This window comes from Prunus avium, chromosome 1, assembly GCF_965620075.1.
Source record: "Prunus avium chromosome 1, drPruAviu1.hap1.1, whole genome shotgun sequence".
Taxonomy (NCBI): domain Eukaryota; kingdom Viridiplantae; phylum Streptophyta; class Magnoliopsida; order Rosales; family Rosaceae; genus Prunus; species Prunus avium.
This window is the reverse complement of record NC_142284.1, coordinates 3,624,039-3,637,439: the sequence shown is the minus strand read 5'-3', so window position 1 is coordinate 3,637,439 and position 13,401 is coordinate 3,624,039. Positions and strand designations below refer to the sequence as shown.

The 13,401-nt window shown below is 37.7% G+C and overlaps 2 protein-coding genes across 2 annotated transcripts; one reads left to right on the top strand and one right to left on the bottom strand.

The window, feature by feature from the left end:
* Positions 1-4,946: 4,946 nt before the first annotated feature.
* On the bottom strand, positions 4,947-7,302 carry LOC110756353 (uncharacterized). The gene has a single exon (XM_021957769.2). It carries the CDS (start codon positions 6,980-6,982, stop codon positions 5,378-5,380), a length of 1,605 nt encoding a protein of 534 aa, XP_021813461.1. The 5' UTR covers positions 6,983-7,302; the 3' UTR covers positions 4,947-5,377.
* Positions 7,303-8,895: 1,593 nt separating this feature from the next.
* TPR4 (Tetratricopeptide repeat (TPR)-like superfamily protein) lies at positions 8,896-12,905 on the top strand. Its single transcript, XM_021957775.2, has 6 exons — positions 8,896-9,089; positions 9,641-10,425; positions 11,192-11,364; positions 11,580-11,868; positions 12,006-12,178; positions 12,467-12,905. Exons 2-6 carry the CDS (start codon positions 9,682-9,684, stop codon positions 12,588-12,590), a joined length of 1,503 nt encoding a protein of 500 aa, XP_021813467.2. The 5' UTR covers positions 8,896-9,089; positions 9,641-9,681; the 3' UTR covers positions 12,591-12,905.
* Positions 12,906-13,401: the final 496 nt, after the last annotated feature.

Sequence of the window (13,401 nt, the reverse complement as noted above, 5' to 3'; positions counted from 1 at the left end):
ATAAGGATAACTAAATTCTGAGATGTATACAGTATATTGTTAGCATTCATAAATTTATAGTTGACAATTTTTCAGTTTTGAACCACGCTAACATGTCGTCTGTTAGGGTGAAGTTATAATTCGAATTAACTAATGAAAACATTAGACGAGAAGGATGATTTTCTAAGTTTTCTGTAGGCGCTGATTTCATGAAAATATGTTGAGAATTGAATTTTTAGTGAATTTATAAAGTTGAAACAGATGCATAGGAATTTTCCTGACAGTTTCTGCATTATGTATAAAGATTGTTGAATGACTCACCTAAAGATCTTCAAATGACCTGAATTTTTGATATGTTAAGCATATACGTGTCTTCGTGAATTCTGCAAATTTTCGTGATTATTGGATATATAGTTTATTTGTGAGAATTTTATTAGTGATCTGTGTTCAGGAAAAGTATGTGCTGACAGATTTTCTAAGTAATTTTGTAGATCTATTTTAGACCTTTCAATTAGCTATAAATGACTCTATAATTTTTAGGTATGAAGATTAATGTCTCTAGTTTGTTTCCATAAAATTTGATGCTAATCCGACTTATAAATTAATTGTGGTAAATTCTCAAGTAATCACATGTCATTGCTGGAAATTTCTTGACAGTTTGTGCATTTAGGCTTATACTGTGAAGTACTTTAGGAGCACGCCTTGAAAGTTCTTTTACACCATTTTGTCACAGTATTTCTAATCATAAGGTTATTGTTGCACATATATTGAAGTAGCAAAGTAGTGAGTGTTTGCCCAAGTGGGAGAAGTGATGTAAAGTTTTGGGCTTCACACTCAAGACTTCATATCTTGTATTTTGATAAAGCTCATAAAGGTTTTGGAACATACTTGGAACTGTTTTCTGGTTGTTGACACATTGAAGTTTTACATCTTAAGTGTTGGTTTTATGCATCTATATATTTTATTACCAATTTTGGATACCTAGCTGTTTCATTTTTGGCTACTAAATTTCTTACCTTGCTTACGCTTTTTAGTTTGCAATGGTTAAAGAAAATTTAATTGATATATAAAGTACAAAGTGAATAAAGTTTAATGCATTCATTACAGTTTTGTTATTTCTCAAACTAAGTCCAATCTGCATGACATGTTATATGTTTTTCAAGATATGTGTTAGTAAAGTGCTATTTTGAGAAATAAATTGAAGGAATTAAAGTTGAGGCCTAATCCTAAGGAAACAATTTCAGTGAAAATAATATGATTTGTTCTATGCTCATTTCTTGATACATTTTTGGTGCAAAATGTTTGATGAGTGGGAGCATTCAATGATCTTCTTTGTTGCATACATTTAGTTTTGAATGTTTATGATTAATCACTTAATGTTCCAGTTCTTCATTAAGGGTTTTAAGGCTAATACGAACAAAGATTGTTTGGATGTGTTAATTGTTATTGTTAATTCATATTTTCAGTTAACAGTGGTTAATCAATGACTTTTACCTTTCATTAAATTTATGATTACTGATAAGCATTAAGGTTTTTGTTTCAAGCTTGTAAGGTAGAAGGTAAATGAAAGGAAATTGCATTGGTTGATTGATTTACTGTATGAGGTTATTCCCAAAAGTATTAATGGGAAATTTGATTCAATTTTGGTTATGCCATTCATTTTCTATATGCAAAATCAGTGGGAGCCGAGTTTTATTCCACTTAATTTCATTATTTTCTTGGAGACAGTTCAGTTATTTTGTTTACTACTGTTTGGTTCAATTCTTTTAATAAATTAGGTGACTTCAGTTTTATGTTTATTATTCTTGACAAATGAATCCAGTTGCATGTCATCATGCAGTATAGCTAGCTACAGTCACTGCATAAGACATGAATTCATACTAGAGTCATTAAGGAGAGATCTTGGTAATCTCTAAAGGGAGGGCGTATGAATGAAAGTGACCTTTGTAAACACAAATTAAGTTTGGTCATGATCATTCTGCATTCTAGTCTTGACGGAAGTCTCATGTGATCTTGAGAGCTCGTATGTGTAATTATAAAGACTTTGAAATACTGAAATGTTCAATAAGTCTTGATAGTTCCATGCATGTTCTTTTGATTGACAGTGACTTGATTAGGAATTATAGTTGAATTGAATTCCATAGGCCTTATAGTAATTGACATTGAGTTCTTGATGATCATTAGACCAAGTGGGAGAATGTTAGACGTGTAGATGTCAAACTCATTAAAGTGTGGTCTTATAATCATCAAAGGATTCTAAGACTTGATATCAATTAGGAGTTCAAACACAACTAGACCTGCAGCTCTATTAAAGTTAGTGTTTTAAGTCTAATATAAGAGCTAGAAGGATTCCTATCTTAATTGTGGATTAAAAGTTATAAACCTAATGCAATAAGGACTTCTTAAGAGTTCCTTGATGGGCAAGACTCTTAGGAAGATGCATATAAATACAAGTGCCCCTGCTCAACCGATAAAGCCAACCACACAAAAGAATTCACCCCATCTAGAATGAGTGTATGAAGGGATCGGATTGAGGAGATGTGCTCTTGTATATTCTTGATGTGTGTTCTATCATGTGTAGTCATTAATAGTTTACAATTCAATGACACGTCCATTACATTTTGAGTATAGGATTTGACATAATTTGTAACGAAATTGGAATGATTTTGACAGAATTTGTAACTTGTTCTTAAATTGATCAGATTCAAAACTACATAAATAAAATTGACAAAATTAAACTACGAAGACTAAAATGGTAAAACCGCCAAATTACAGGGACAAAAAATAACTGTTTGCCTATAAAAGTGCAGATGCACATATTTTAATGCATACATCAACGTAAAAATTTAACGTGCGAAAAAATATTAGGGAGGGAAGACTATTTCTTCTAGACTAACAACTCACCTATGGATCGCTTTACACACATATATCTTGATTCGTTTGATATTAATTATTAAGTATGTATGTAATTTATGTTTATAGAAATTTGTCATTTTCCCTTGAGAAAATTGTGAACTTCATTCATCTTATATCTTGGATTGAGTTTTATAGCTCTACTCAAATATTATATTTTAAAAAATGGACTTTTTGTTGGACCAAGCTAAACACATAATATTTTCTTTTTGTTCGAATAATTAAAATATATTCTCCATGCCGAAAGCCAAACTGTCTTGTACAATATATATATTTTTTCTAATGAGAAAGGAGAAAGCAGAAATAGCAGGGTATAAAAAGAAAAAGAAAATATAAAACAGACAAATAGCAAGTTTTAAAGCCTGTGGCGAAAAAAATAAATTATAAAAAAAAGAAAAGAAGTGGGACTATCCAAAGGTAAGAAGAGGTTGTGGGTTGAAGGGACAAGTCGACAAAGTGGGAGCCAAGTCACGTGCCTCAGCTACTCGAGGGCATTTTGGCTCACCGCCACGTAAGCCGACAGAGTCCGCGGCTGACCGGGGGACCTGTGGGGACCACTAGACAATAAACATACATTTTTTAGTCTGAGACAGCTCCACCCTCTCTGTACTTTACTTTGTTGCCCACGCGCTACAGCCTCTTTTCTTCTAGACAAATATATTTATTTTTCTTTTGTTTGATGACAAATTCGAATTTATAATTTCTCTCAATATTATATATGTGGATCATATCAGTTGGTTAAGGCACCTTTGCATTCGAGTTTGAGTAATTCAAATCTCGTCATTATCAACCAAAAAAAAATGCATTTCTTTGGATATTAGAGAGAACTATCATGAGTAAATTTCATTTGATAAGTGTTTTTTAAGAAAACAAAACATTTATAAAGGATGAAATATTTACGACTGAAGCCCATATGATCTTATAAAGTAATGTAACTCACACCATGGTAGTATTCAAATTGTAGTTGTCTAGCACTCTTAACCAAGGGACACTAAGTAAGAGGCTACATACATAGTTAATTTCTTTAAAAACATGAGTAATCCAAACATTAAATTTTTTTAAAGTGGAATACCAATAGCGTGTAAAATAGTTCCAAATTTCTAAAGTTCTGAATATAACTCTAGTTGTAATAACATATGTTCGTGCAACATATATGCGTGATGTAATAAGTTGATCGCGATGAGAACAAATTAAAAAACCTATTGCTACTTATCTCGATGGAGAAAAACTTAAATCACAGAGCATGTGAAAGGAGGAGTAGTATGTGATCTAAAGCATAACATAACATGTATTTCCACTCAATTTTTAAGAACATAAGCATTATAAATAATTTTCGCCCAATTTGTTGTTGGAAATTTGGCGCGTATGGTGGAGGAAACTTCTTCTTGGTTGTCTGGTGAAAGTATAGAACAGAAGTGTTTTTTGGTGTGGCCCGCAAAAGATTGGGTGTATATTCTCCATAATCAGATTTAGATCTTAGACAGCTGAAATGTGGCTTTTAGGATACGGTTTGGTATCATTTTGTGTCTCCACACACCCTTTTGGCCGCCAACCTTTTCCCTCTTCATTTCTTCCTCTTTTCTTGGTCGAGTATACTTCTTCTATGATCTTCCCCTTTCTACCTCCTCAGGTGTATGCACATTGATATTAGAGTTAGATGAGAGGAAAAGATCTGTCTGATAAGTGTTCATCTGAACTATTGATTATAAGTAATTTTTTTTCTAAAATATAATCTCTCTAAACATTACTCTTGCGTGTTTCGGGTACACCAATATGTGTATCCGGAACATGCAAAAATTTCTATTGAGCACGTTAGCCTTGAAACACAGATGTCAAACTCCAATCACCTTCACTCTTAGAACCATCAAACTCCTTCCCTCACTTCTTTGCTCTCAAATCCCATTATATTCGACGCTTTTTTTTTCTTCTTATATATATTTTTTGGATGTTTTTTCAATTAAAGAGATATGAGGAACCAATATCTTATTCGACCAAAACAATTTTTTTTTATAAAAAACCTAAAGATCCAATATCCCACGACACATTACTGATAATTCGATAAATGAAAAAAAATGTTCATATAAGATTTATATTCTACATCAACAATAATATAAATAAACACAAATTTGAATTTGGGCGGTCCTTTGTATTTTGTTTTGTTTTTCTGTTTTTTGGGGAAACAATAAATTACACAGCAGAAATTCGATAAATACAAAACTAAAATTGGGAAGAGGAGAGAGAATGGCCTAACCAAGTGCAATTCACTATCATCAACCCCCTGGTGTGCACTTGCTAATCCTGCGCCCATGCCCTGCCCTTACTTTTCTCTTGTTCTTCTTTCTTTGTTAATAGTATCACCCTTGGCGCAAGTTAGCACGAGCTAAGAGGTTGATTTCAACTTCCATCTTCTTTCACGACCGTTGCCCGCCCAAATTATGGAAAACAAAAAAACCCGGCCCATTTACCCATCTCCATCCAGGTCCTTTCACATGTAGCTTAGATTTCCGGCTGAGGGGATCCGTGGGACCTTTCCGCCACTCTTGCTACCATTCCTTTTCCGGGTCTTACTATCCGAATCGCCCGACCCGCATACAATGGAGCACTCGATGCCACAAATATTACTAAAGCACGAGAAGAGCCCGCTTCCGCCGTCGCTGTGCCGCCGCTCGTGGCGCTCTTCGCTGGAAGGAAAGCTCGAGAACTCTCCGCGATCGTAAACCGGCGGCAGCTCCGTGCGCCACCGCTCGAGTTTGGACTGCAAGCCCTCCACGCTTTCTTCCTCGTTCCACGCTCCCACCACCACCGAGCTCTCCGTGTCCTGATCCACGCGCTCCTTCGCGATCGCCGCCGCCACCTCCGACGGCGACGGCCCCAGCTCCGACTCCGTTATGAACGGCGCCGGCATCATGTTCGATTTCCTCGGCGTCGCGTACTGCTCGTACGGCGACTGCAGCTTGTAGAACGGCGATTTGCCAGCTCGCGGCGCCGACTTCCGTCCGGGGGTAGAACCGTAATTTTCTGCCAGGTTGAATTTCGGCGATGGTTTGTAACTGGCGGGTTGCCTTCTGGGCGGGTCTTCCGGTTCGGATGCGGTGGGTATGGAGCTTGCGGTAATACCATTTTTCTGTGGGTACCGCACGCTGGCTTCGGAGGCGCTGAGAACGGAGCTCGGCTTCCCTTTTTTGTCTTTTCCGTACTTTGGTGGGGCCACCGAGCTGTTCACGTCTGAGGCGCCGAGTATGGAGCTCGGCTTCCCTTTTTGGTAGCTTATATCTGAGGCGCTAAGCATGGAGCTTGATTTTCCTTTTTTGTCCTTGCTCTTCCTGATAATTATTTCTGAGCCACCAATAATCGAGCTGGCTTTGGACAGACGACCTTTTTTGTTCTTTTTTATGCTGACTTCTGACCCGTTGACCGCTGAGCTCGCTTTTCCATTTTTGCCCTTGTTTTTAAATTCTGTGGCTCTCAGCTCCGACCCGAACATGGAGCTGGAGTCGCTCTTGCTGCGCCGTAGCTCCGGCTTCGAATACGTCGTCATTTGACTGCCTGCATGATGGTTTTGACTACTGCGATGTGGGTCTTCCTCGCCCATCAAGGTTTTGTATCCGACGGCTGATGTGCTGAGTTGGGAATACAAGGGCATGCTCCTCATGGAGCTGTGAAGCAGCGCCACGCCGATGTTTAGAATCCCCTGCGGTCGGCCAGAGGGGCGGCGCACCTGGAGCGCTACGAACCGCATGCCTAGCTGAGGGTTGTGGTGGTGAGGCTTTGCCGGGGTGGGGATAAGGTTACCCACCAGGACACGAACCGTGCCCACATGGACGTCCTTGAACCAATGGAGAGCGTAGATCTCAATCATCACCGCGGAGGTGTCCTCGTGTAAAAAATCCTCGTCCACCCGGAACACAAACTTGTCGTTCCATGTCGGATTGTTGTGGCCCTGAGTGTCCACCCGCGTCGACAGCTTTCGATCTGGGTGCACCCATGCAATGGCGTACGTGCGCATGGAGCGTGATATTGGCGCAATGTCCTGGGCCGATATCACGTTGAGTTCCAGGAGTTGAAACGGAGCTAAGATTGATTGAGACATTGTCACCGCGATTGAATAATAAATTCAAATCGCGTCTTCTTTAAGGTTTTATGATCGATGGATATTCAATAGAGGCTAGCTATAATTTACGTATATATTTTTTGTTTTGTTTTTTCTTGTTTTTGGTGACAATTGATAGACAGAGGATCAAAGAGATGGACGTAAATGTGTTTTAAAAAAGTGATGGTAGTAGTGGCGAAGATGGAGATGGTTCCGCTCGTCGTCCTCTTCTTGGACGACGAGAGGCAAGGGCATGCATCAAGGGGGAAGGGAGATATGGTTGAAAAAAGGGAGGAAGGGAGAGAGAGAATGAGGGCACCTGCGAGGTGGAATTGTGCGAAAACAGCGTAGAATAATGGAGGGTTGGTTATGTGGGAAAGACAAATGTCAATGCGAGAGAGTTTGACCCCACGGTTTTTTGTTACACCGAGGTTTAATTTTGGAAGGTGTGGGGGAGGTGAAGGAGGAGGTTGTTGATTTGGCTTAATTACATGCACAGTCCCTGAGCTAAAATTAAGGTAATTTCAGGGTGAGATTTTATGGTCCTTTCAAATTTTCAATCATGTAATTGACTTAAGCAGCTAACATAACAGTAATTTCTAATTTGGTGAGCCAGAGGGGTTTACAGTATCACCTTAAGTCCTTAACTAATAACTATATTTGGTTAGCATCAAACTGGGAAATTCTGATGCTTCGCTTTGGCTGGCACAGTGTATATTCCAAGTACCATTTTCACTTGCAAAATCAAAAGTGGTTCTACCTGTCTTGTATTTAGTAAAAACAAGCCTAGCTAACAACAATTTGATATACCCTAGTCCTAGATATAGAACTGAAGAAGATCATAAATAAAACTAACTCGTTACGGTTGATTGATATCACATCTGAATTTTTTTTAAACAATTACGGAAAATGCTTAATAGCAAACTGTTTTAGTTTTAGTTTTCGTGTATAAATTTACATGGTATTTGACGTGTACACTACATCATTGCATTAAAACAACCACCTATTTTAATGTGTGAGAGAGAGTCATGTTGGTTTTAATTTTTTGTAAGTATAACAGTATCTATCGATTAGTTAGGTGAACACAATCAAACTTATATGACATGACATAAAAAAGTGTAACCTATTTATCAATAATGTAAATCAAGTCATTACTCTATCTTAAGCGCCTCTTTTATGTACCAGAATTCTATAATGAGGGCCTTATATATGGCCCTTAAGTGAGACCCTATATCTTAACCGTTAGATCAAATTGGTTAGCCTGATTCAATAATTAAGAGATAAAACCTTACCTAAAGGCCATATATAAGGCCCTCGCTATAAAATGACTCATATTATGTAACCTGATTATAAAACGGTCTATGTTCAAATTCTAACCAAGTAGTCCATCAGTCCAAAACTGCTATTCCACTGAAAGACATACGGGCCCTTAAGTCATGACTCATAGGCCTTTTGTTGAGAATGTGGTACCAACCTTCGAACTCAAGACCACTAGGAGTTAGTGCAAGCGCACTTAACCACAAGGGCAGGTTGAAGGCCTTTTGAAATGGGCAAAATTTGTGTAAGCCCATGCCACTTTTCTTGACCTTTGAATCGAATCAAAATGAAGTGGTGTAACTCAAGTGTTATCCCTGCACTCCGAGTTTCTAAGTTGGATATTCCCCATAATATCGCTTATATAAAATTAGAAAAAATCAAAATCAAGCGGTGTTGTTTTGGAATGTTGCTTAAAAAAACCTGTACCCAAAAGATCAAGAAAGAATGCACGACACCTTTCAATGAAAGTTACACGTGCCAGAGCTTGCTGTCTCTCCGAGCAGCCAATAAAGAAAATTCACAATAAAAATACTTACTTCATGGCCCAGCTTACATATCTCTCACATTAATGACAAATTCAACTTGTGCAAATAAATAAATAATAAAACAACAAAAAAACAAAAAAGTACTCTGCGGCTCTGCGGCTCTGCCACTGCAATAGAATAGATCCTTAAACCACATCAAGTTCCTTTCACCTTCTCATTTCTTCCTTACAATACAATTAGCACAAACCTTCTTTCCTTACAATAAGCAAGGAAAGACTGCATACAGCAAAAGTGAAGGAAGAGAGGTATGCCTTTGAACACTGCTCTTACACTATTCTTGGTTCTTGATTACTACATAAACACTCACCTAAACTAAACCTTGTATGAATTAATTAGATCCCAATGCTCATAACCCACAAATTATTTTTACCAGAAAAGATTAATTTGGTCACAAGCTTCCTCACATTCTTTCTTTGTGATTTTCATGTCTTATTTTTCTTATTCATGGAATTTCGTGCATCTTGTTACTTATTTGGCTTTGATTAATATTGCAACCAAACCAACATGGTTATCGCTTTCTATATACCTAAAGATACATGTGCTTCTTTCTTTCTTTGGATGAATGAATGAATGAATGAATGGCAGTTCTTCCATGTGTTGTACATTTAAAGCCATGTGCATAATTGATAAGTTTTTAGCTAAATTTCCAACTTACCTACTATCTGTGATGCAACTTGAGCCTACATATTCCTTGGGTTTGGCAACATGAACATGATCTGGTACTGAAATGAGAGGTTCTGATTCAATCTAATTTTTTTTATATATATATAAAATTCAATATTGTTTCCATTTACAGGCAAGCCAAAGACTAGTAATTGTATAAAAAGCTTTATTAAAATGCTGCTCAGAAGCTCATCAACCCCAGTCATTGAAACACTCCTCTCACCCTTCTCAGACAGTCCCAATAGTGCTCATCATCACCATTTCAACTTGACATCTTTTTCATGCAACTCTTCTTCTCCAAACTCCCATTCTGCTTCTGGGTTCATAGAGTTCAATCCAGAATCCAAGAGTTTAGGACTCAAAGCGATTCGGCGAGCTTGGTCTGACGGAAACTTGGAAGGGCTAGTTGATAGTTCTTGTGATATGGAAGAGTTTCGAAATTCGGTTGCACCAAGAACGTCTTCTTTCTATCAAGATAACAATTCAATGCTGGAAACAGCTCCGTCTTTTTCGATATTTCACTCGGGCATTCTTGACTTTCAAGGTTCAGATCAAGAACCACTGGAGAGGACCATTACAATAGGAGAGAACATAGAATCGGTGATGGGAGGTGGGGACTTCTGTTTTGGGAAGAAGAGTATGGGATTGATTGAGGAGAAGGGTGAAGAGGAAGAAGAAGGTTTGGATGGGATCCAGAGTTTGCGTGTTGAAGAACAAGTACGTCCTGCAAGTCCTCCCATGTATCTTGCAGCGGGGCTTGGGGTTCAGGCTGCTGGTTTTGGTTGGGATGCTTGGGATGATGAATTATCTATGGCAAATATCGATGAGAGCGGCAATGGAGAGGAGTATTATAAGAGGATGGTTGATGAATATCCCTGCCACCCTTTGTTCCTTAGGAATTATGCTCAAGCTTTACAAGTAAGATTTTTTGTTGAAGCATGTGTTTTTTTTTGCTAGTTTTTTCTTTTTTCCCCCATTTTGGTTGTGTTCAATTTATTATGATTATCACATAAAACTGAAAGAGCTATATAGTTAAGAAACTGATGCAGATATCCAATTTTCGATTCTTGATTCTGGAATATAAATAGCTTATGTTTTGTGTCCAATGAATGAGCAATCCCAACAATTTTTTGTGCCTGATTTTCTAATCTCCATTATTCCAGAGCTAAACTGTGAGTTCAAATCTGCATTACAATAGTGGTTGTGTAAGGCAAGGTCTAAGCCTTTTCTAGTATCTGTTTCTGCGATCCAATCTTTTTGTTGACCATTGGCTGGGCTGCAGACAAATTCCCTGCCTAAGACTCAAAGAGTGTGCTTGCAACTGTTGCTGCTATTGTTCTTTTCAATTTTGTAGACTTGTAGCTCTTGTTGCTTCGGCTACAGCTTTTGTTCAGGTCCAGCTATTAGGCTTAATTATCATGAAGGTTGTTATTCACGTTGAACAAGTCTTCTTCTCGTCTCTATCAGGGAGAACGAAATGTTGCCTTTTAACCTTAGTTATATGTGACTTGAGTTAAAACTACTGAATAGCCTGATCGTTCTGACTAAACTTCTTCCCGATTAAGTGACTTGGGAAGAAGCTAAATTCATACCCCCCCCCCCCCCCCCCCCCCCCTCCCCTTCTATACAGAATAAATCTTGATTTCTAATTTTTGTGCAATGTACTTCAATCCTTTCATGGCAGTCCAAGGGAGATTTCCATGGAGCTGAAGATTACTATTTGCGCGCTACACTAGCGAATCCTCAAGATGGTGAGTCTTTACTTGAGTATGCTAAGCTGGTTTGGCAGCTCCATCATGACCAAGACAGAGCCTTGAGTTACTTTGAACGTGCAGCTCAAGCTGCTCCTGAAGACAGGTGATTAATTTCCTTTATAAATCCATCTCCAAGAAAATTTGAAATCTAATTTCACAGCAGAAAATCTAAATTATCGTACATATTAAGTTGGGTTAAGTTCTAGGTTGGTTTGTTTACAAAAAATCAAGTAGTCTCAAACTTGATGCACGGTACAAAAATCATGACAGATTGCATTTAGCGCATTTGGAAGTTAATTATTTGTCTTCTTGTTGCAGCCATGTTCTTGGGGCATATGCTAGTTTTCTATGGGAAATGGAGGATGACCAGGAAGAAGGTGACAAGGGAGATAGTATGAATGAACTTGAAAACACCAATTCCAAAGAAGAAACTAAAAAAGTTAGTCCATCCTCACACATTGCAGCAGCAAATGGGATTGACATGCTCGATACTGCCGCAGCTGGCTCCAGAAGAGGTGATAATGCTGAGGAGAATTACAAGATGATGATTGAAGAGAATCCCAACAATGCTTTGTTGCTAAGAAATTATGCTCAGTTCTTGTGTCAGGTGAGAGTTGCACATTTTGATCTCTATTTTCTCTATACATCTGACTTCTTTTTATTATAGAACACCTATCTTTTTATATAAATATATTAAGTTGGATTTCTAGTCACACTTGTGTAACTTATTGTGATTGCCTACAGTCCAAGGGAGACCTTCAAGGAGCAGAACAATACTATTTGCAGGCCATGCAAGCTGATCCTGGGGACAGTGAGATCATGGCGCAATATGCTAAACTGGTTTGGGAACTTCATCATGACAGTGAGAAGGCATTGTCTTACTTTGAGAGAGCAGCTCAAGCAAATCCTGAGGACAGGTACATACTCTTACATGATCTCAGAATTTCTACTTGAACATGTTCATGAATATTTTCTATATTATCTTCAATCTGGAACATAGACAATGATATGCAGGACCTTGAATTGGTTATTGAACTTTCTTACTTTGAACAAATCCTGCTTCCCAATCCTCTAGATCACCATTTGTTGGTCCGAATGATCGGAGATGTTTCAAAATATTTGACTAGTAGTAAAGATCTAATCATAGAAAAGATAATATAACTGATTAAAATGACCTCTTAAACATTTTTTTCCTTTGTGTTTAGCTATGTTCTTGCGGCATATGCTCATTTCCTCTGGGAAGCTGAAGATGAGGAAGATATGGTAATGCAAGGCCACATTCAAGTGCCTCTCGTACAAGGAGGAACCATGAGCGCTGTGAATGCCTGAATTCCTAACACAGCAGATTGCAGAACTACTAAATCAGGTTCTAATGCTGCATAGGGTCTGAAGCTGTACGTAGAGATACACCACCACTATCAAAGTTTTAAACTGAGAAACTTGGTGGCCTTAGAAGTTAGTTAAGTGAACATTTTCTAGAGAAAATGGTTGTACTTTTAATCTGTTATAGATGCCATGCCACCAGGTTTATGTTCTATATGTTTCTGCTACAATGTTTCTGATAAAAGCGGTAAACTTGTAATAAATAATTGTCGCTCGATAGTTCGGAATGGATCGTAATATGATCAGTTGCTCATTTCCTCATGCTTCATAATTTATGTCTGTAATTTGTCTTACTGATTTATCAATGGTACCAACTATCAAAATAAAACTGCCATACCATTTTTTTTCCTTTTTGCCAGAACTGCCATATTATACAGATTCATTATAAGAAATGCTGAAATGGGCTAAGATTTTTTATTTATTTTTGTATGATTTGTCTCCAAGGGGAAAATTTTATGTAATTTATTAAAGTGGTTTTATTGTATTTATTTCATTTATCCTCGTCTGCAAAGACTGCAATGAGATGGCGGTGGATACCCTTAAAACTTCGGGTATCGAATAAGAGCTTGCATTGATGCAAGCCATATGAAGTGAGAGGAAAAACAAAAGAACAAAACCAACTTAAAAGTAAACTAGTAAATATTGACGATTTCAATTTTCAACAATTCAATCTTCTAGAGACGACATTGTGAGTGATTTTGTTAATTTTACCTTTTTATTTTCCCTTTTCATTTCGTGTTCTTATGACAAATTTTTT